The 18,879-nt window shown below is 30.4% G+C and overlaps 6 protein-coding genes and 1 non-coding gene across 7 annotated transcripts; 2 read left to right on the top strand and 5 right to left on the bottom strand.

Annotated features, from left to right (window-relative positions):
* The first annotated feature begins 1,163 nt into the window (after positions 1-1,163).
* On the top strand, positions 1,164-3,696 carry LOC114162126 (melanoma-associated antigen G1-like protein). The gene is made up of 6 exons (XM_028045908.2): positions 1,164-1,377; positions 1,472-1,718; positions 2,278-2,430; positions 2,677-2,788; positions 2,904-3,018; positions 3,387-3,696. The coding sequence occupies exons 1-6, from the start codon at positions 1,330-1,332 to the stop codon at positions 3,420-3,422; spliced, it is 711 nt and encodes a 236-aa protein (XP_027901709.1). The 5' UTR covers positions 1,164-1,329; the 3' UTR covers positions 3,423-3,696.
* A 1,385-nt stretch (positions 3,697-5,081) lies between these two features.
* On the bottom strand, positions 5,082-6,154 carry LOC114162127 (nodulin-13-like). Its single transcript, XM_028045909.2, has 2 exons — positions 5,882-6,154; positions 5,082-5,536 (listed from the first exon to the last, which is right to left on the bottom strand). Exons 1-2 carry the CDS (start codon positions 6,063-6,065, stop codon positions 5,253-5,255), a joined length of 468 nt encoding a protein of 155 aa, XP_027901710.1. The 5' UTR covers positions 6,066-6,154; the 3' UTR covers positions 5,082-5,252.
* A 479-nt stretch (positions 6,155-6,633) lies between these two features.
* LOC114164800 (major strawberry allergen Fra a 1.06-like) lies at positions 6,634-7,664 on the bottom strand. The gene is made up of 2 exons (XM_028049568.2): positions 7,383-7,664; positions 6,634-7,067 (listed from the first exon to the last, which is right to left on the bottom strand). The coding sequence occupies exons 1-2, from the start codon at positions 7,561-7,563 to the stop codon at positions 6,784-6,786; spliced, it is 465 nt and encodes a 154-aa protein (XP_027905369.1). The 5' UTR covers positions 7,564-7,664; the 3' UTR covers positions 6,634-6,783.
* A 501-nt stretch (positions 7,665-8,165) lies between these two features.
* Positions 8,166-9,183, bottom strand: LOC114164176 (protein LlR18B-like). The gene is made up of 2 exons (XM_028048738.2): positions 8,914-9,183; positions 8,166-8,646 (listed from the first exon to the last, which is right to left on the bottom strand). The coding sequence occupies exons 1-2, from the start codon at positions 9,092-9,094 to the stop codon at positions 8,351-8,353; spliced, it is 477 nt and encodes a 158-aa protein (XP_027904539.1). The 5' UTR covers positions 9,095-9,183; the 3' UTR covers positions 8,166-8,350.
* Positions 9,184-11,602: 2,419 nt separating this feature from the next.
* LOC114195898 (pathogenesis-related protein 10-like) lies at positions 11,603-13,141 on the bottom strand. Its single transcript, XM_028086331.2, has 2 exons — positions 12,129-13,141; positions 11,603-11,993 (listed from the first exon to the last, which is right to left on the bottom strand). Exons 1-2 carry the CDS (start codon positions 12,400-12,402, stop codon positions 11,701-11,703), a joined length of 567 nt encoding a protein of 188 aa, XP_027942132.1. The 5' UTR covers positions 12,403-13,141; the 3' UTR covers positions 11,603-11,700.
* A 148-nt stretch (positions 13,142-13,289) lies between these two features.
* On the bottom strand, positions 13,290-16,946 carry LOC114195896 (protein DEHYDRATION-INDUCED 19 homolog 4-like). The gene is made up of 5 exons (XM_028086330.2): positions 16,777-16,946; positions 16,532-16,668; positions 15,902-15,979; positions 14,108-14,367; positions 13,290-13,672 (listed from the first exon to the last, which is right to left on the bottom strand). The coding sequence occupies exons 1-5, from the start codon at positions 16,844-16,846 to the stop codon at positions 13,564-13,566; spliced, it is 654 nt and encodes a 217-aa protein (XP_027942131.2). The 5' UTR covers positions 16,847-16,946; the 3' UTR covers positions 13,290-13,563.
* Positions 16,947-17,352: 406 nt separating this feature from the next.
* On the top strand, positions 17,353-17,426 carry TRNAT-AGU (transfer RNA threonine (anticodon AGU)). Its single transcript has one exon. It is a non-coding gene; the product is annotated as a tRNA-Thr (tRNA).
* Positions 17,427-18,879: the final 1,453 nt, after the last annotated feature.

The following is an 18,879-nucleotide window of genomic DNA, read 5'->3' as shown; positions in this document are numbered from 1 at the left end:
GTTATGATTTATTATTCAAACTTAGCAGATATTGATATATCTATATATATAACTATGCATACATGTGTCATTACTTTTTTAAAACAAATTAAATCGTTTAATAAAAAATACAAACAATTTAATATATTATAAATAATATCATAAATAATTGGGGTATAATTTTAACATTGAGATTAAAGTCTGTTTATTTATTAATTCTAAATTTACTACTTTTAAATATTAAATCTAAATTGAGCAATTAAAACTTCATGGCTTAAAACCCTCTCCTTTTAATACAATATATAGACTAAAACCCAACTGCTAATACCAAGTGAACTGAACCAAAATTAACCCAATAAAGTTTTAGTTCCTTTAAATTAAAAAAACAATTGTTGTTAATTTATGATGTCACTAAATATTATATATATATATATATATATATAGGAATTAAAGTAAAAAAAAATGTAACAACTAAAAGAAAATTGATAAAACTTTTTGGAGCTAAAATTAATAACAAAATGTATTATCTGAACTAAAAACAAAAACAGCATATCTTCCAATATGAGAAATAATTAATATATTTACGTGTTACACTAAAGTAGACTGATAATTGATTAACATTTAAGTTTTTTTTTTGTTGAACCTAATAATTTATTTAAAAATTTGTTAAATAAATTATTTTTATTAATAAATTAGTTTTATTAATTATACAATTTATTTTTTTTCGCTGTATTTTAATTATGAAAATATTTGTTACTATTGGAAAACTACGGTAATATTTATTATTATTGAAAATTTACAATAATCCATTTAAATTTTTATTTTTTTTAGTTTTACTTGACTTGTTGAATGAGCTTTCAAAATGACCTCTCGAACTATTTAGATCCTTTTACTTCTACAAATTAACATTAATAAGATTATAAACTATAAACAATTTTCCAAGTAAGAAAGAAGTATATTCAATTGAATTGATTATTGTAAACAAACAAAAATCTCAATTGAAACACAATTCCGGGACATTTCAAGTATTATAAAAAAGTTAAATTTAAATCCAACCAATAATGAAAATTGTTTAAATGCAAACAATTCTGGAATTTAATTAAGTTATATTAATAATATTTAAATTTTATGAATAATAACAATAATAAATATATAAGAATCTTCTCCCGCCACTGTGAGATAGAATCGTAGATTCACCAAGGAGGCGCTGACATCCCTAATTTATTTTGAAACCACCAAGCACAGTCCAATTCGAAGGAAAAAAAAAACGTAAAAAAGATTCGACCTTTTCACCTTCTTTGAGGTTTGAATTTCCTCATCTTCATCCCCTTTTCACCACGCGCTTGAAGTATGGCGAATGCTGCGGAGGATTTCTCGCAATTCGGGATTTCAAAGGAGGTGAATTACTTTTTCCTTTCTTCTCATCACTGACTCTTAAGAATGCACGCATTCTGAGAATTAGGGCATGTTCTTGTTTGAATTGTTTTTTCAGGAAAAGGATAAGCTTGTTGGGGAAGTGATTAGGTATATGCTTTTCAAAACCTATCATAATTCAGGGTGCCCTATTAAGAGAGAGGAACTCACTCAAGTGGTTACGAAGAACTACCATCAGCGTAACCTTCCTACCTTTGTTATCAATGAGGCTAAGGACAAGCTTTCCTCTGTATTTGGGTATGAAATGAAGGAGCTTCAAAGGGCTCACCCTTCATCCAAAGCCAATACTCGGGCATCCCAACAGAGTGAGCATTTCGCCTTTTTCTTCTTTTCTCTTTTCATTCTATTTATGGTTCTGTTAGGACATAGCTTCTCCATCACTTCTTACGCAAAGAAATTGAATGCACTTTCTCTTGTAAGGTTAAACTTATCTCATGAGTATGCTAAAAGAGAAATGCAGTGTATTGGTGTGTAAAAAAGTTGCTTATCTCACATTTGCAGGTATTGCATTGTCAAATAAATTCAGGAACTTTGTACCGAAGTTAACTCAACAAGTTAAACCATATGAATTTCTGCGAATCAAAATTGTTATTTTTGTTGGACTTTGAGGATCTGTGTCCTGAGAATACTTTTACCTAGTAATCGATAGAGACTACTCAGACTAGAGAATGCTTCGGAATTATTTGGCATTGTTTTCTTCTATCTTTGAAAAGTTTAGATACATTTTGAGGAAATGAGTAAATTTAGACTGAATTGATTTATTCTTGTTCACAGCTGGTTGTGTTCCCCGGAGTTTTCCAACAATATTTTAAGTTCTGCCTTCTTCATTTTCTTCTAATGGTTTTATGATGTTTGTTCTTTCAGGTGGAGCAGATTCAAAATCATATATTCTCACAAGTCAACTTCCTCCTGATGTATATGAAAAATATGTTGTGGATCAGAAAACTGCTCATCTATCTGGATTCACTTTTGTCGTAATTAGTATTGTACATCTTGCTGGTGGCAAAATTCCAGAAGGTATGCTATTGTTAATTTAGTGTCACAGTGCTAAAATTTTACATGTATATATCTATATCCACCTCATAAACTTATTGAAGTCAATGCTACTACTACCTTGTTGTCTCTAGACAAATGTTGTAAATACCATGGTTCTGCATTCTTTTTCATTTTGCTTGTCATTGGCCTAAACTTTTGTGAAAGTTTGAAGGGCAATTCTGATGCTGTCCTTTTAACACTATGGAACTCCTGATGAGTGTACTGCAGACAATCTATGGAGCCAATTAAGGAGGATGGGTTTGAGTTTGGGTGAAAATGAAGGAAGTCATCCGGTCTTTGGAAATGTTAAGCAGGCATTGGAACTTCTTGTTCAGCAAAGGTGAAATTTGTTTGACGTGATGGATTTAAACTGCAAGATTTGTTGCCTTTTGTGACACTTCTGATTTCTAGTGACAAGCAATGTTGTAGTTATTTATTCATCCTTTACTTTGTAGGTATTTACAGAAAGACAAAGTTAATGGTCCTGAAGGCAATACTCTATATTATGAGCTAGCTGAGAGAGCTTTAGATGCACCCATGAGTGACAGGGTGAAGGAATACATCTCTCAGGTAGTGTTTTTGAAAAGTAAATTATATAAGTTTGTGGATAGTTCTTTCTTTTTGTTTAAAAAAAAAGAACATTTAACTCAGTTTAATGTTGGGCAACAATAGTAGAGTGAAGATACAGTTTCATTAAGGGCTTATTCATTAAGCTCTTATCACACAAGTGTTCATAAATTTGACCAGGGAACTTATTGCAAGTTTTTTTTTTTTTAAAGAAAGAAGAGAACTTATTTTGATAAACTACACGAGAAACTTATTGAAACAAGTTAAGATTGTATGGTAGTTCTTGATCAATGTAAATATCATGTACTACTTTTAGTTTTGAACAATCCTGTTATTACTTGTGCCTATCTGAAACATGGTTTCTCTTGCAGATTGTGCAGGATAATACTTCGGTGGGTGCTGCCTAAGAGCTAGCTCTTCGTTCTCTCAACTGGGATATGACTATGCTGATAAAAAACAATAGTAGAGAAATAGAGATGAGAACATGGTTCCAATTGATTACTAACTTTTAAGCCCTGAACTCTTCAAGAATCTCTATCTAAATCCTGTCTTCAGCGAAATCTGCAGATGTTAAGATTTAGGTTCAGATTTGTTAATGATTAAAGTTTTGTAAATTTGAAGCTGATTATGTATATATAACAAAGTTTAAGTTTAATCTTATTTTATGTATTTATTGTTTTTTTTTTAATTTTAAATAGCTTTTATTTTATACTTTTAAATTTTATAGTTGAGCAAGGTATTCAAATGAATATTTGTATTGTTTTGGACCAACTTTTGACCCGTTTGGGTCCAATGAGTCCATTCTAACCTGAGTAACAGAATGACATGAATCAGCATTCAGATCTTTTAAAAAAATCACACATGTGAGTAAAATCTGCTATGGGAGTGGAATTATTTGGATTTATACTTTAAAGTTGTAATTTGATTTGAGTTTATATTTGACTGCACCTAATAATGTAAAATGATGTGAAGGGTCTTATCCAATCTTTGTAAGAATGGAGCATGGAGTAAGCCTAATTAGAAAACACCAATTGAAAGGAAGCTAAAACACTATCCTTAGAGAAGTTAAAAGAAATGATAATTTTTTTTTTCAAGATAAGAATAGAATGGTTTAACTTTCTTATATGTTTCTCATAGTGTTTATTCTTTTCTTAATGCTTGAACTTGATTTTCTTCACTCCCTACCTTTGATTGTTGTGTGATGACTTTTCTAAAAGAAAAGGAATGAGGCTTTATCAATCTTTTGTTGTTGCTTATTGTTTTCCCCATATACGTTCCTTTCTTGATTCTTGAATTAAGCATTTCCTTTCTTTAAGAAAAAGATTGTTTGACACGATGACCATTTAACAATTTGTATAAGGATAAAATAGTTTTAATAAAATTTAATTTTTATATTTTTAGAAAAAAGAGAAAGTAAATAATTAAGAAAGATAGTGTCAAATGATAGTAAAAAAAAAAAGAATAGTGTCAAAATACCAGTGTTTTTTTCCTTTAACTACTATGAGGTGACTTTTCTGAAAAAAAAAAAGAAGAGGCCATGTGTATATTGTCAAATGCATTTCTTATTCAATATTCTTGAATAAACAGATTGGTCCATTACAATGTATTTATCCCAATAAAAAGAAATGTACTAACTGTACATTAACTATAAAAGAAAACAAGACTTATTATTTTAGATTTAGCTTCAATTTTCTGAATTAACTCTCTTAAATTTCTTTTACAAATACATAACTTAAACTTTAGCTATATCTTCTTTAATCCTTAAATTTTACTGTTAATAATGCTGATAGAGTATATTGAGTCATACTAACATTTTTAGATCGTTAATAAATACATTCTAATTTGTTTCATTTAATTCATTCACTGTCTTCTGACTTGCTACACTTAACTTGCCATTGAAATTAGGATATATGTACTTAAAAAATACTAAAATTTAATTTAAAAAATAAAATTTGAATTTTACAGTATGTTTTAATGATCGATAGATGTAGACATATAACAATATTATAATTCAAACTATCATCACTTATAAATTAAATTTTAATTATTAATTATAATAATGTAAATAAGAAACAACAATAATCACTCATCATATATGTCACCAAAAGTTTACAAGATTATTATATATGGTACACACAAACAAGTCTTACATAATTAATCTCACACTTCTGAATCAAATAATTAAAGTGATGGAAACAACACACAGGAGCACCACAATCCACACACCAAAACCTGTTTCAATTGTAATCAGGATTAGCCAAAAGATAATCATCAACAGCTTTGGCAAACAGTGCAGACATTTGATTGGTAGAGTTGAGAAAGTCTTGTGTGAGTTCAGCATCTCCTTTTGTGTAGTATTTGCGTGTGGCCTTCACAATGCATCCTCCATCAGAATTTGGCACCAGTTTGTACTCATTACACACCTTCTCCAATGGCTCTGTCAGAAGATCCCCTTCAACTATTGTGTACTGATACACATAGTTTTCTTCATCCACCACATCCACCTTTTGCTTCACATACCCTGATCACATACCACAACATTCATCATCACATATTGTTGGGCTATATTTCATATTAGTTATGGTTATAGACATTGAGAGAGATCGTACTTCCATATGAATATATGACATTAGTCTTACACATATAAGACATTTGACACCACTTTTACACTAAAACCTTAAGACAATGGTGTTATGAATCTTTATTCGTATATAATGTTTAACTTTAACTCACATTTGAACTATTCCCGAAACATATATATTCTAGCATGCATGCATGCAGCATCAAACATATTAAGAGCAAACTATCATAAAACTTCACGATGTTTAATCATATCAAGTTCATTTCAAAGATAAACTGAGTTAACCTTCAGGAAGAGTGAACTTCTTGATGGTTCCTGGCCCTCCATTTCCTTCAATGATTTCAACACTTTTAACAAAGTCTGGTAAAGCTTTGGGGAAAAAATTGGAAGAATCAAGGACAATGGCTTTGTATAGTCTTGCAGGTGCCACTGCAGAAACTAGATCACTTTCAGTAGTCACAATTACCATGATTTTTTTACACAGAGGGTTAGGGCAAGAAATTGTATGAAGAAGAAGAATTTGGTTTGCAGATAGAGAGTGTGAGTTTATTGATTGTGGATATGGCATTTTATATACATGGGAAGTTCCCCTAATACGCAAACAAATTAATGTTCAAATTATAATATAGTTCGAATCTGTTTAAACTAATTTGCAGAAATGATAAAGTTATTAATGAAAAACTCAAATCTGAACTTTATATATATAATGTATTGTTTGAATATGATGTGATACTGATAAAAAATAGTTCAATTGACTTTTGACCCAATTAATGAAGATAAATATGTAAGTCTCTTTTTGCTTATATATTTGTTTTTGCTTAAAATTATTAAAATATTATTAATTTGACTTACTTACGTCTTTCTTGTATTCTTTATTCTTTTCTTGATTCTCGAAGTTCATTTTATCCCCTCGTATCTTCCATTCCTTACATTGTCTCATATTCTTTATTCCTTTCTTAATTATCGAAGTTGATTTCATCCAATCCTCAACTTTCCCATTCTTGTAATCTCTGATTTCTGTGACATGACTTGTCTGGTAAAGGAAGAGGCTTCATCTTTTCATTTCTTTCCATACATTTCTTATACATTTTCATGTCACACAAATCATAGTCTCTATATTATTCATTAGTACTAATTAAAGCAAAACATGCATAACAAACAAAAGGGTTTCTCTGTTTTAACTGTAATTAATCAGGATTAGCCAAAAGATAATCCACAACAGCCTTGGTGAAGCCAGCAGATATTTCCTTGTTAACCTTCAAAAATTCATCTGTGAGTTGTGCATCACCTTTGGTGTGATATTTTATTCTGCACTTGATCATGCATCCTCCTTCATCATCAAGGTTTGGCTCCAATTTGTACTCATAGCACACCTTCTCCAATGTCTCTGATATCACACTTCCTTCATCCACTGTGTAGTGGTACACGTAGTTTTCTTCGTCCACCACATCAACCTTTTGAATCGCATATCCTATAGTCCAATTCATAAACAATACATAAACACCATAAATGAATTATTACAAGTATAAAGTTAAGTTTGACGTGACAAAGTACCATGTTAAAAGTGGTACTACTACAAAAAAATTGTTCTTTACCGACGAATCATTACCGACAAATAACGGTCTATCACAAATTTGTTATTATCAATAAATTTACTGACGGATATCGTAGTTGATATCGTAGTTGAATTTATCGACAAATATATTTGTAGATAGTGTATCAATAACTTATGACAAACAAATAATCCGTCAGGTAAAAAATCATTCTACAGTCTTACATAACTTACCGTTAGCAAGAACGATCTTCTTGATGGATCCAGGTCCACCGTCTCCAATGATTTCAGCACTCTTAACTAAGTTTGGTATAGCTTTTGGAAAAACATTGCCAAAATCGAAGGCCATGGCTTTGAATAGTCTTGCAGGAGCCACAGCACAAACTTGCTCACGTTCAGTACTCACAATTCCCATGATTTTTGACACAAAATTGATGCAAGTACAATATGATATGTATATGACTGAGGGTTTGTAAATTGCTTTCTGCTGAGTGAGTGCGATTTTGTGGATTGTGATCAACTGCACATAGCGTTTTATATCGCTGAATAATTACTATTATTCAATATTTAGTTTGAATGCTTTTAAAAGTAATCTGCCAACATAATAATTAATTAATGAAATAGTCAAATAAACGTGGTATCTTTAGAAGGAACCAGCACTTTCCAGAGAACTTGTCAGATTATTTAATGCTCTCTCTCCAAAAGTCTAAGAAAATATCGTTATTTATCTTTTGCAGATTGATTATAAGTTTAGGTACACGAGTACACGTTGGTTGTTTATATCATAATATAATTAATCTAAGCAAACTCTATACCTTAATAACTAATTAAGATAATCAAATCTTTTGTGTGTGTGTTTTGAATAGCTGTTTGGCACAGTTGGAAACAGTAATTGAAAGCATGACATAGAAAATGAAACAGCATAAGATTGTTTTTCGTTATAATATATATATATATATATATATATATATATATATATATATATATATATTATTACAGAACACATGGAGATCGACATCAACACCAACAAGACACAGATTTTCGATCATATTACAGTACTCAACCAAATTCACCGACATTATACTGTAACACTTAAGAATGTCACATAAAACCAACATTTGCTCGCAAGGAAATTAAACCAAACCAGACCAAATTCAAGAAGCCACGAGAAGAGACAAATTTTCGAAGAAAAACAGATGAATCTAGTATTGTGCAGGATTTGCCAAAACGTAACCTTCCACAGCCTTGAAAAAACCAGTTCCTCTGGCCTTTGATTCTTCGAGCACAGCCTCCAAGAGTGGTGCATCGCCTTTGGTGTGGTATTTGACAGCAACCTTGGAGATGGAGCCACCGTCGGGACCAGGCACCACCTTTGTCTGAAGTGTGATTTTCTCCAAACTTTCATGCAACCCTGGTCCTCCCACTATGCTGTAGTCGAATCCCAGGTTAGCTTCGTCCACTGCATCGATTTTCTGCAGCACATAACTCGTTTCGCTACCTGCAAACCATCATACACTATATCACTCCACATAGTTCAAAAACACATTTTTTTGCGACTACAGACACCAAGTGGATTCATAATCAAATAAATCGAATCGTGATCTTTGGATTTGTGTTACATTCTTAAGTAAAAAAGTTGTGTCCTGACTAAAGACTATAACTTTTAGTCTAGTGATAAGTGTTCGATCCTAACAAATGGTATCAGAGTCAAGATCACGAATTTGATTCCTAATCAACAATTGTTAAGGAAGAGATTGTTGCTTACCTTCGATAGCTGTTAGCTTCTTGATGGTTCCAGGTCCACCATTTCCTTCAACAATTTGAATGCTTTGTATGACAGGAATAACCTTTGGGATGATGCTGTCTGAATCTTTTGTGAGAGCTTTGTACAATATTGCTGGAGGCAGTGTGGAGGAGTTCTCATCATCGTAAGCAAAAACACCCATGATCGATGATAAACACACAAGAAGATTAATTAACACAGATACTGAGATTAGAGTGTGCTTATTATTAGTTTGTGATGTGGTTTAAGGCATAGGGAGAGATGGTATTTATATAGCCTCACACCAGAAACCATTCTTACTCATAAATGCTACTTAATCATCTCAACAACTTCACTCTCCTTGGTGCTCCTCACGATGTTCATTTATTTATTGGATCATAGTATATTCCAAGTTTTATAATGAGATTAGGGGAATGAAGACTAAGAATTAGTCAGAAGCTGGAATGGAATAAATACATCTTATTCTCTGAACAAAATGCTACCAATAATGTAGCTTTTTTAATGTTTTATGAATTCATAGTAGGTTTTATCTATATAGTTCATGATAAAAAATATTGAAAAGAAAATGTCAAAGAGTTCTTGCAATCAATCTTTTTCATATAAATTAATTTATGAGTTCTAATAACTTGTTTTTTTTTAACTTATGCTAGATATTAGCTTCTTTTTCTTTTTTACTTTTTCAAATATTTATTAGTTTATTCAAACATGTTTATAATATAATACTGTGGAACTTTCTTACCCAATTAGATTATAGTGGAATTCAATGAAATCAAGCATCCAACGAGGTTATGACAATAATTTAAAACGAGATTTTATTTTTCGTAACTCATAATAAGTTTTAATATAAATATGCATTGTGTAAACTATTGAAATAGAAATTTAATTCTAAAGAAAGTGTTACTAATTAAAACTTAAGACTCGAGTTAGATTTTAAGATTCAAACAAAGTGGATTAATTAAATTGAAACATAAAATAGATTTATTATTATTTTGATTACGTATAGTGAGTTTTATTTTATTTTATTTTTGCGTAACATTCATTTATTCGAGAGATATAAAACTCATGTGAAATCGAAGCCGGCTTTATTTATTTTTTAAAACTAAAGAAATTTATTACTGCAAGTTAATGAAATCACAGCACTTTACCTTTTTTGTCTATAGTAATTGCGCATTGTTTTTTAAAAAATAGCTTATGTGTTGTCTTTGCCTTGAAAGATTTAGAACTAATCTGAATATCTATTATAATTCAAGAGTGGAATTAACAAAAATGTAGGATTATAATTTTTGGTAATATATAATAAAGTTAATTGTGAAAACTTAAGATGTGATTATCTTTCATAAAATAATTCCTTATTTTATTTTACTTGTATACGTTGTCTTTACTCTGATAGATATATCTAGAATTAATTTTGTAGTATTCAGAATGATTCAAGAAGTTCGATGTCATCAAACCTTAAAATAATAAAAAAGATACCAAGAAATATTCTCACTTAAAAAAATAGTTGCTAATAGTCAACCAATCTAATTAATTAGATTAAATTAAATCTTTTACCAATAATAGAATTTACTTCAACTAATACTTGATTAGCAATTAATTAGCATCTGCATGCTCACAACGTAATATCCCTCGAGAAATATCACAATTTATAAAAAATAGCATTGTATTTTACCATGCTCTTTATAATCTAATAAAATTCAGAAGAGTTCCATTAAATAATGCAAATCCTTTTATGAATTAATAAAAAATTATTATAATTGAATAAATTTTACATAAATTATGTATAACAATAATACATTAGTAATTAATAACGTTATAAAATACCTAAAATATGTGTTACCAACATCCTTCTATCGAATTATTTGTCATCAAAGTTTTGGACTTTGTCCAAATTGACCAAATAATAGAAACAATAAACTTGTATGTTTGCCGATAATGAAAGCCTATATAACATAATTTTAAACATATTTTGAATTTAAAATTGTACTTAATTATACAATGAACTAGTATATTTAATTTCTTAATTATAGTTAAACTATGAAGACAATGACAGAAAAAGTTGGAAATTGACTGAAGCAAAGGACAAAGAGTTGATGGACGGCAAAGTTTCTAAATTCACAACCTAAGATGTGTTCTCTAATCTGGTTAATTTAAAAGTTTTATACCTTTTAGTTAAATTAGGTGCTTATGTATTAACAAGTTACTTATTACTTTAAAATAGATAATAAAAATTGGGGTGTTCATAATATTTGAGATTCTCATTTTAAGCTTATTTTAAGACAAAGTTACAAGAAACATTCATTTTCTTTCACTCCATTGTGCTTCCAATATTTATTTTAGTTGTGTCAACAAGTGAAACAGACACACTTTTCTATTGCTAGTTTATATGGCAAATTGTTTAAATTAATTATATATAAGAAACATTTTCAATTATAATTATATCTTTCATCAAAATTAAGTTTACGTAACTCATTGATTGCATTAACTACTCATATATTGTAGATTTCTCTTTCCAAATGGCCATTTTGTTTTGACTTCTAACCTCACTGTCTATTTTTTTCTGCATGAAACTATTCAAGTGCTTTTCTGTGTTCTGGTTTATCTTATACCTAATTTTGTAGGTTTATTACACTATAGTATGTTATAATTGGACTATATCTTCACCAATGGAAAGTTTAGAAAAACATTATTAATTTATTGGTGAGTATGCATGCAGATATCCATGAAGGATTGCATCATAGCCAAGATTTGAATGATTTACTGCAAACAGGTTCAGTAATGAGGATTTGCCAGAAGGTAGCCTTCAACAAGCTTCACAAGTCCTTGGATCTTGGCTTGGTTAGCCTTCAGTTCCTCCTCACTAAGAACAGCTTCACCTTTTGTGAAATATGTGGCATGCACCTTCCTAATTGTTCCTCCATTGGAGCCTTCTACCAGTTGGCTCTCGAATGAGATCTTCTCCAATGTCTCAGGCAAGCCACTGCCATCAATTATGCTGAAGTTGTACACAAAGCTACCCTCATCAATTGCATCAACCCTGTGCAGCACATACTTGCTTTCTTCACCTGCTCCCATGCTCATTTCATTCACACATTCATCAAGTTCTTTTTCACAACAACTTTCAATTCTAGAATCTTATGTAAGTATATGCTATTTCATGTATTGAATTAATTAAAAGGTAGCATTTTGTACTTACTGACCTTGAATGGTGGTGATCTTCTTGATGGTGCCAGGACCACCATTTCCTTGGGTGAATTCAATGCTGTGGATGGTATCCACAAGCTTTGGGAAGAGGTTATGGAAATCCAAGGTCATGGCTTTGAAAAGCCTTGCAGGAGGCACAGCAGCAGGGGTATCATAAACCTGAGTAAATACACCCATGACAGTGATGTTGGTGTTGGTGTATGAAATGTGGAAAGGGAAGTCTTTATATAGCAGTGGTGGCTGCCGGCTAGGGTGGCCTGCATTGGCCATGTGTGATGGTTAGGTATATTTGTACCATTTTGGTGGGGTCTCTCCTCTAATGGCATAATTTTTAGTGGAAAGAAAATATTTGGAGAAACAGGTTGACTCATTAGTAAAAAATGGTGGTGGTTTTTTCTGCAATAGAAGTCATATTCACCCACCATGAAATGTAGTGGATTCTTGAGAAAATATGAGAGAGCACTGAGATAAAAGTAATTAGTGATTTGATAAAAAAAAAAAAAATACATATAGAATGTCTGTGTGTGTGTGTGTGTGAGAGAGAGAGTGAGAAATGAGGTAGATGAAAGAAAAAAGAGCCTATAAAAAGTAATTGTCTTTCAGTAAATGTTGAGATCATACATATAATAAATGATGCAATCATTTTTTTTTCTTTGTACTTTTTTCAGTTCTGATATTATGAGAAAAATATATATGTTCATAGTAATAAAAATTAAGATGATTTAATTGTTAAATAGTTCTTCCTTTTACATCCAAAACATATATTAAAAGGCTTATAACAACTAATTCAACTAGACTCATTAACAGTATAAAATAAAGTAAAACTATGTTTAAGAGAATAAAATAATAAGAAAATTAAGCAAAACTATGTTTCTAACCACCAGTTTTTGCTTCTGCCGTGATTTACCGGATAATGAAGAAAAGGTTTAAATGTGTATGTAAATACACTTTTCAATTCGCACTCTATCTAGTTTTGAAACATTCAAGTAATAACTAACTTACGTTTGGTTCCGAAAACCTATCAGAAAAATTCAACCAATTGGCCAGGAAGAACTGCTAAAATTACCCTACAAAAATTCAAGTAATGCCTTCTTTAAGGACCATCTAGAAAAAACTCAAGAGACAAACCTTAACTGAATGGGATCTACAATTATAAATTCTACTAATGAAACGAATTTTATTCTCAATGGTTATTCGGAACTAACATAGAAGACAAGCAGGATAAGAAAAAAAAGTTGCATTTATGAACAAAACTATAGACACAATACATATATATATATATATATATATATATATATATATATATATATATATATATATATATATATCCAGTGTAACTACTGCCACTTCGTATCATTCTGAATTTCTCTCTCTCTCGTGCTTACAGCTCCAGCTCCTAATACAATAATGGCATACGAGCTACAAATGCAGTCATAATTTATCATCAAGAATGGTGGACAACAGAAGCCCTTGAACAAATTCAAACCTCCGAGCTTTCTCTACTTTATCTTCTTCTGACAGCTGTAGCTGTTTAGGTTTTCTGTAACAACATAATATTGTCAGACTATAAGTGTTGGAATAGTTGTGAATCACAAAATGAATGAAAAGGTTTCGAAGCAGGGTGACACGATGCTAAAATGATCGTAACAGTTCAAGTTATTCCACTAATCACAACCATTGAATGCAGATCGAACTACTCATTATATCTCGATAAAAACTTCAAATACGTATTCGAAATGTGAGTTATGTGATCATTTAGTTATGTGATCACAACCAATTCATGAACACCTGAATGCAAGAAACCGTTATCTGTTTCATCAGTTAGTTTTAAAAACGAAAATGGTCACAAATTTAACCACATATAGAGCATAAGACGCACCCATTACTATAACTATTACACAAACAACCTAAATATTTCCTATTAATTTTTCAAGAATAGCAGAACATAATAACACGGCGGTATCAACCTTCCTACCTTTCCAAGAAATGATCCTTTGAGCTTTCTTTGACAAGAGCGCCTTGGATGGAAGCCGGAGGGGTTGCACTCGAAGACTCATCAGCAACAAGTGGGCTGAATATAAAAGATGATAACAGAGGATCAGGCTCAGAGTTGGGAGAAGTTATGAATGAAGAACCTCCAAGAAGTGACTGCAAGGCTCCATCTCGTAATTCTCTCCTCAACATAGAAATCGTAGAGCCCGAGCCTGCTTTTCTAACCCTCCTTTTACGCTGCACGTAAGTTCTGGTTATGGAAAATCATCTGGCCAAATGAACAGTACTTGAAATCAAATAGTTACTAAAGGCAATGCAATAGGAAATACGATTTGGGTAAGAACGAGAACGGATAGGAACTGGGTAAATTACTCGCACCCTTTTCTGTGCCCGTATTTAAAAATAAAATATTTGTATTTGTCATTATGGTGTGTGGATAAACAACTTTAATCTTCATTCATGTGCCATTTGCTGCACAGTTGTATAAATCAATAAAAGAATATTAATTATAAAAATTAATTCTTAAATGAAAGGATATAGTTGATTCCTTCTGTTATTCGTTATAACACTCAATACATATTGTTAAGATGCATTTCTGTTGGTTTCTCCAAAATCACGAAAAAAATTGAATGCATGAATATGTTTATCTTCTTTAATAGATTTTGCTAACTTACACTTGTTCTATTAGAAAGAGTAAGATTGCAAGTTATAACTGCAAAATTTTTAAAACATAAGTGGGTGAGTTAGCAAATGGGAATCAGGCTTGCTAACTTACATCCACTTATCTTTTAAAATGAGTTAGTAAGTTTTAGGTAAAAAAAAATTTAGAACACATCCAATGTGTATTTGCTAAATTACTCCTTCCAAAAAACAAATGGGTTTAAGTTAGCAAAACCATGTAAAAATAAAATAGGTATAGGGTGGGATAAGTACTATAGTACACTACACGCCCTCGTCCACAACAAAATTTACAAGTAAATACCTATCTTCCTAGACTCATCTACATATCCTACACTCATCCAATTAGCGGCTATCTATCCTACTAATTTGTAGCTAATTTTACAGATATTCAAAGTCAGTGCATACTTTGTCACCCCTACTCAAAGACTCTTGTTCTACATACATAGTTAACTAAATAGGACAGATTCAACAAATGATATTATCATTTAACAATGTTGAAATCACACGAATAACTACACCAAACAATTTGCCACATTTGAAAAAAATCTAATACATCAGATAAAACATGCATAGTCGAGTACCACTGTTCTTCATTTCAAACAAACTAAAGCAATGCTTGCTTAATAGAAACATATTCAAATTGGCTCATAGACACGTGAAGAATCTTCACATGACATTTTACAGGTTTCATTTTTTTTTCTCTTTTCCTTTATTAAAAGGCAATATGCATGCATATTGAAATTTTATCCATCAACAAATTTAGGTATAGTTTAAATGTTTGTGGAACGAAAAAAATCGAAAATAAAATGAATCACGCTTCCTTCTTAAGTTAAAATCAATTTATGGATGACAACCTTTTTAAAATTTATAATATCCTACATTTCCAAAAGCTAAATTCCGTAAGTTAATTTTAACTTTTCATAAAAAAAAAATCATTTCACTTCAGATTTTCTCTATTAAACACGTGCACGAATTTTCAAACTTCACGAGCATCAAACAACTGAACCGTCAACTTAAAATTATCAAATCACTGAATCAAAGACGAAAAGAAACACCATGATCAAAAAACATAAGAACCAAATTGCAAAAAGGATATCCTCAAGAAGCTCCCATGTTGCGTGGTAATATGTCCAACGAGATCCATTCCTACCTTTTTGCCACAAACAGGACACACCTGAAGACACAAGCACCAAGCAACAATTAAGAAACACGACCTAGCGCGCGAAACAAGCAATCCGCTAAAAAATCATGTCATGTGAGCACAGAACATAACAGAACCAATATTGCGGTTGAGTTAGCAAATAAACCCACCCACAAACTCACTCGCTCATCCTCATTAAGAACTTGAAGGAATTGAGAGTAGTAGTAAAAATACATAATTTATTTATCTTTTACTATGATCACTAATTTAAATCATGTTTAACAACTCCTTTCAACTTTATACTCGTAAATATTACATATTATATAGTTACAACACTGAGAAAACCTCTTATATAGTTACTTGTTTAATTACTTTCACTCTCTAAATATACATTTTTAATGACTTAAGTTCCTATAACTACAACTAAAAGTGATTAAAGACATGTATGCTGAGCATGAATGGAACATGAATTTTTTTTTTTTTTAATAAGAAGGATTAAAATAAGTTTTAAACCTTGATATTAAGTTAAGAGGTTGTGTCGGTAATTGGTAATTGGGAAGTGGAAAGAAGAAAGGGGAAACGGACCCCGTTTTTGGCTTGTATAGGATGGTGGTCGTCAATGTGGCAACAGAGGGAAACGACGTCGTAATCCTCGGCGCAGAAAGGGCAGAGGTACTCCGCTCTTAAATCATCGTTCCCTTCACTCTCCTCCATGTACAGATCTGCAACAACAATTGCAATTGGTTATATCATAACCTTTTCTATCCAATAATAAACCCTTTTTTCAAATTCAAACAACAGAATAAAGAGAGTGGAGATAAGTGCGAGACCAGATCGAGAATGATAGCGGCGTGAAGAAGTGGAGATGCGCGTGGAAACCCACGAATCTGAGGAGTCCATGAAACCTTAAGATCAAAAACCGCAAGAAATGTACGTCGGAGAGAGAGAGAGAGAGAGAGAGAGGGTTTGTTGTCGCACCGGCAAGAGGAGAGAGTAAGATTATGAGTTTTAGGTTTATTTATATAATAGTAATAACTATATCTTTGTATAAAGCATTATCTATATCAGAATAAGTAATTAAAACTACATTAGCTATATTTTTCAAAATTAAAATCAATAATTTTAAATGTAATTATTCATATGTATACACATATATTGGAATTTTCTTATAACTATTTTTTTTAATATCTCAATATATAGAAAACTATTTAAAATTTATTTCTTACAGCTTTTTAATTACTGCAATTAATAATAACTCAAATTCTTTTTCAAATTTTTAAAGTGTGAATTATTTAATAAAACTATCCGATTCAAAAAATACACAACTTCTTAATTAATGTTTATAAAATTAAATAACATTTCACTTTTTAATATTAATAGCATAATGATTACATTATAAACAAAAAGCTCTCGTAGCTCAGTTGGTTAGAGCACCCGTTTAGTAAGCGGGAGGTCTTGAGTTCAACTCTCAACGAGAGCAATTTTTGTTTTTTCCTTTTTAAGGGCCTTTTTCTTTTATTTTCACCATTTTTTTTCGTTTTTTACTGGGCTTTTTTTTTTCTGTATTTAAAATTTCAGCGCATTGAAAGTTTTTTTTCTTTTTAGGAATTTCAAGTTGGAAAACTTGTTCATCGTGTTTAATAATGCCTCTTTAATCTTTTTCTTTTCTGTAAAAGGCTAAAGGGATTATCTATATTTTACGTTTTATTTAAAATTTTGAAAAATTGTTGTTCTGTATTTTGAAATTTCAGCTCATTTAAAGTTTTTTTTTTTTTCAGGAATCGGAAGTTGGGAAACTTGTTCATCATGTTTGGTTTTGATTTTTAAATTAACATTCAATCAATACTTTCCTTGAAGTTTTTAAAGTTTTCTTGAAAAAAAAATATTTTCATGAAAAACATGAGAATTTTAATTTCTATAAATTTTACCCAGACTCTCATTAAGTCAGTTAATGTAGTGATGAATTAAATATTTAAATTAAAATCAACAACTACTATTTGATTTATAAAATGAAATATAAAAAATTTTAACAATATTTTTCTCCATCCAAACCGAACTTAATTATTCTTAGGAGTAGTAATTCACAATTTCAATAAGCTCAAGAAATTATGATTTTCAAGTACTAACAAAATTCCGATACCATATTGTTCCTTGAGAAGTGAAAGAAAATGAACTACGCTCAAATTTATATACTCAAGAATTCGTGAGACATGTTTCTCTAGTCAAAAATAAGTGGAGAGCATACAATATAACATATTTTCATAAAATAAAAGTAAAAGTACTTTTTTATTTTATTTTATTTAATTAAACTATTCAATTGCTCTTTGATAATAAAATAAGTGTTTTATTAAAATAAAGTTGAACATGTAGAAAAGCTTAAGAAAAAATTAAGAGTAAAAAGGGTTTGGAATTGAGATGTCTAATCAGAAGATGATCATTAAAATAGATTTGTATTAAGTTTTTCTTTTTCATTTCATTTTACACATTTTCAAAGTTATAACTCTTAGGATAATAAATATAATAATGCGTTCCATCCAAATATTAAAAGAAAAATATATTGTATAAATACTTCTAATAATTGTATGTGATTATTGGTGGGTTATGATATATTATTGGGTATTTAATTATTCGTTTGGTTTCATTTTAGTTGAAAATTTTCAAATTCTTCTTTGTTTAGCTTTTTCTTTTAATTGTGTTTTGATTTTTTTTTAAATTCCATCAATTAAATTTATTTTAAAAAATAATTAACAACATTAAATGTATATCACATGTCAATTAGTATTTTTTTTCATTTTTTATTTTTTTTTAAAATATATTGTTTACGTGTCAGATCGCATAATGTGACATGACAAAATAATATTATATTTCAGTATTACTATCACTTATCATTGTCAGTATCACATGTCTTTTATTTAATTTGTTATATATATATA

The sequence above is a fragment of the Vigna unguiculata genome, chromosome 9 (genome assembly GCF_037176805.1).
Source record: "Vigna unguiculata cultivar grain cowpea cultivar isolate G323 ecotype 2 chromosome 9, ASM3717680v1, whole genome shotgun sequence".
Classification (NCBI taxonomy): domain Eukaryota; kingdom Viridiplantae; phylum Streptophyta; class Magnoliopsida; order Fabales; family Fabaceae; genus Vigna; species Vigna unguiculata.
The sequence above is the reverse complement of the archived record's forward strand: the minus strand, read 5'-3'. Positions and strand labels throughout refer to the sequence as shown.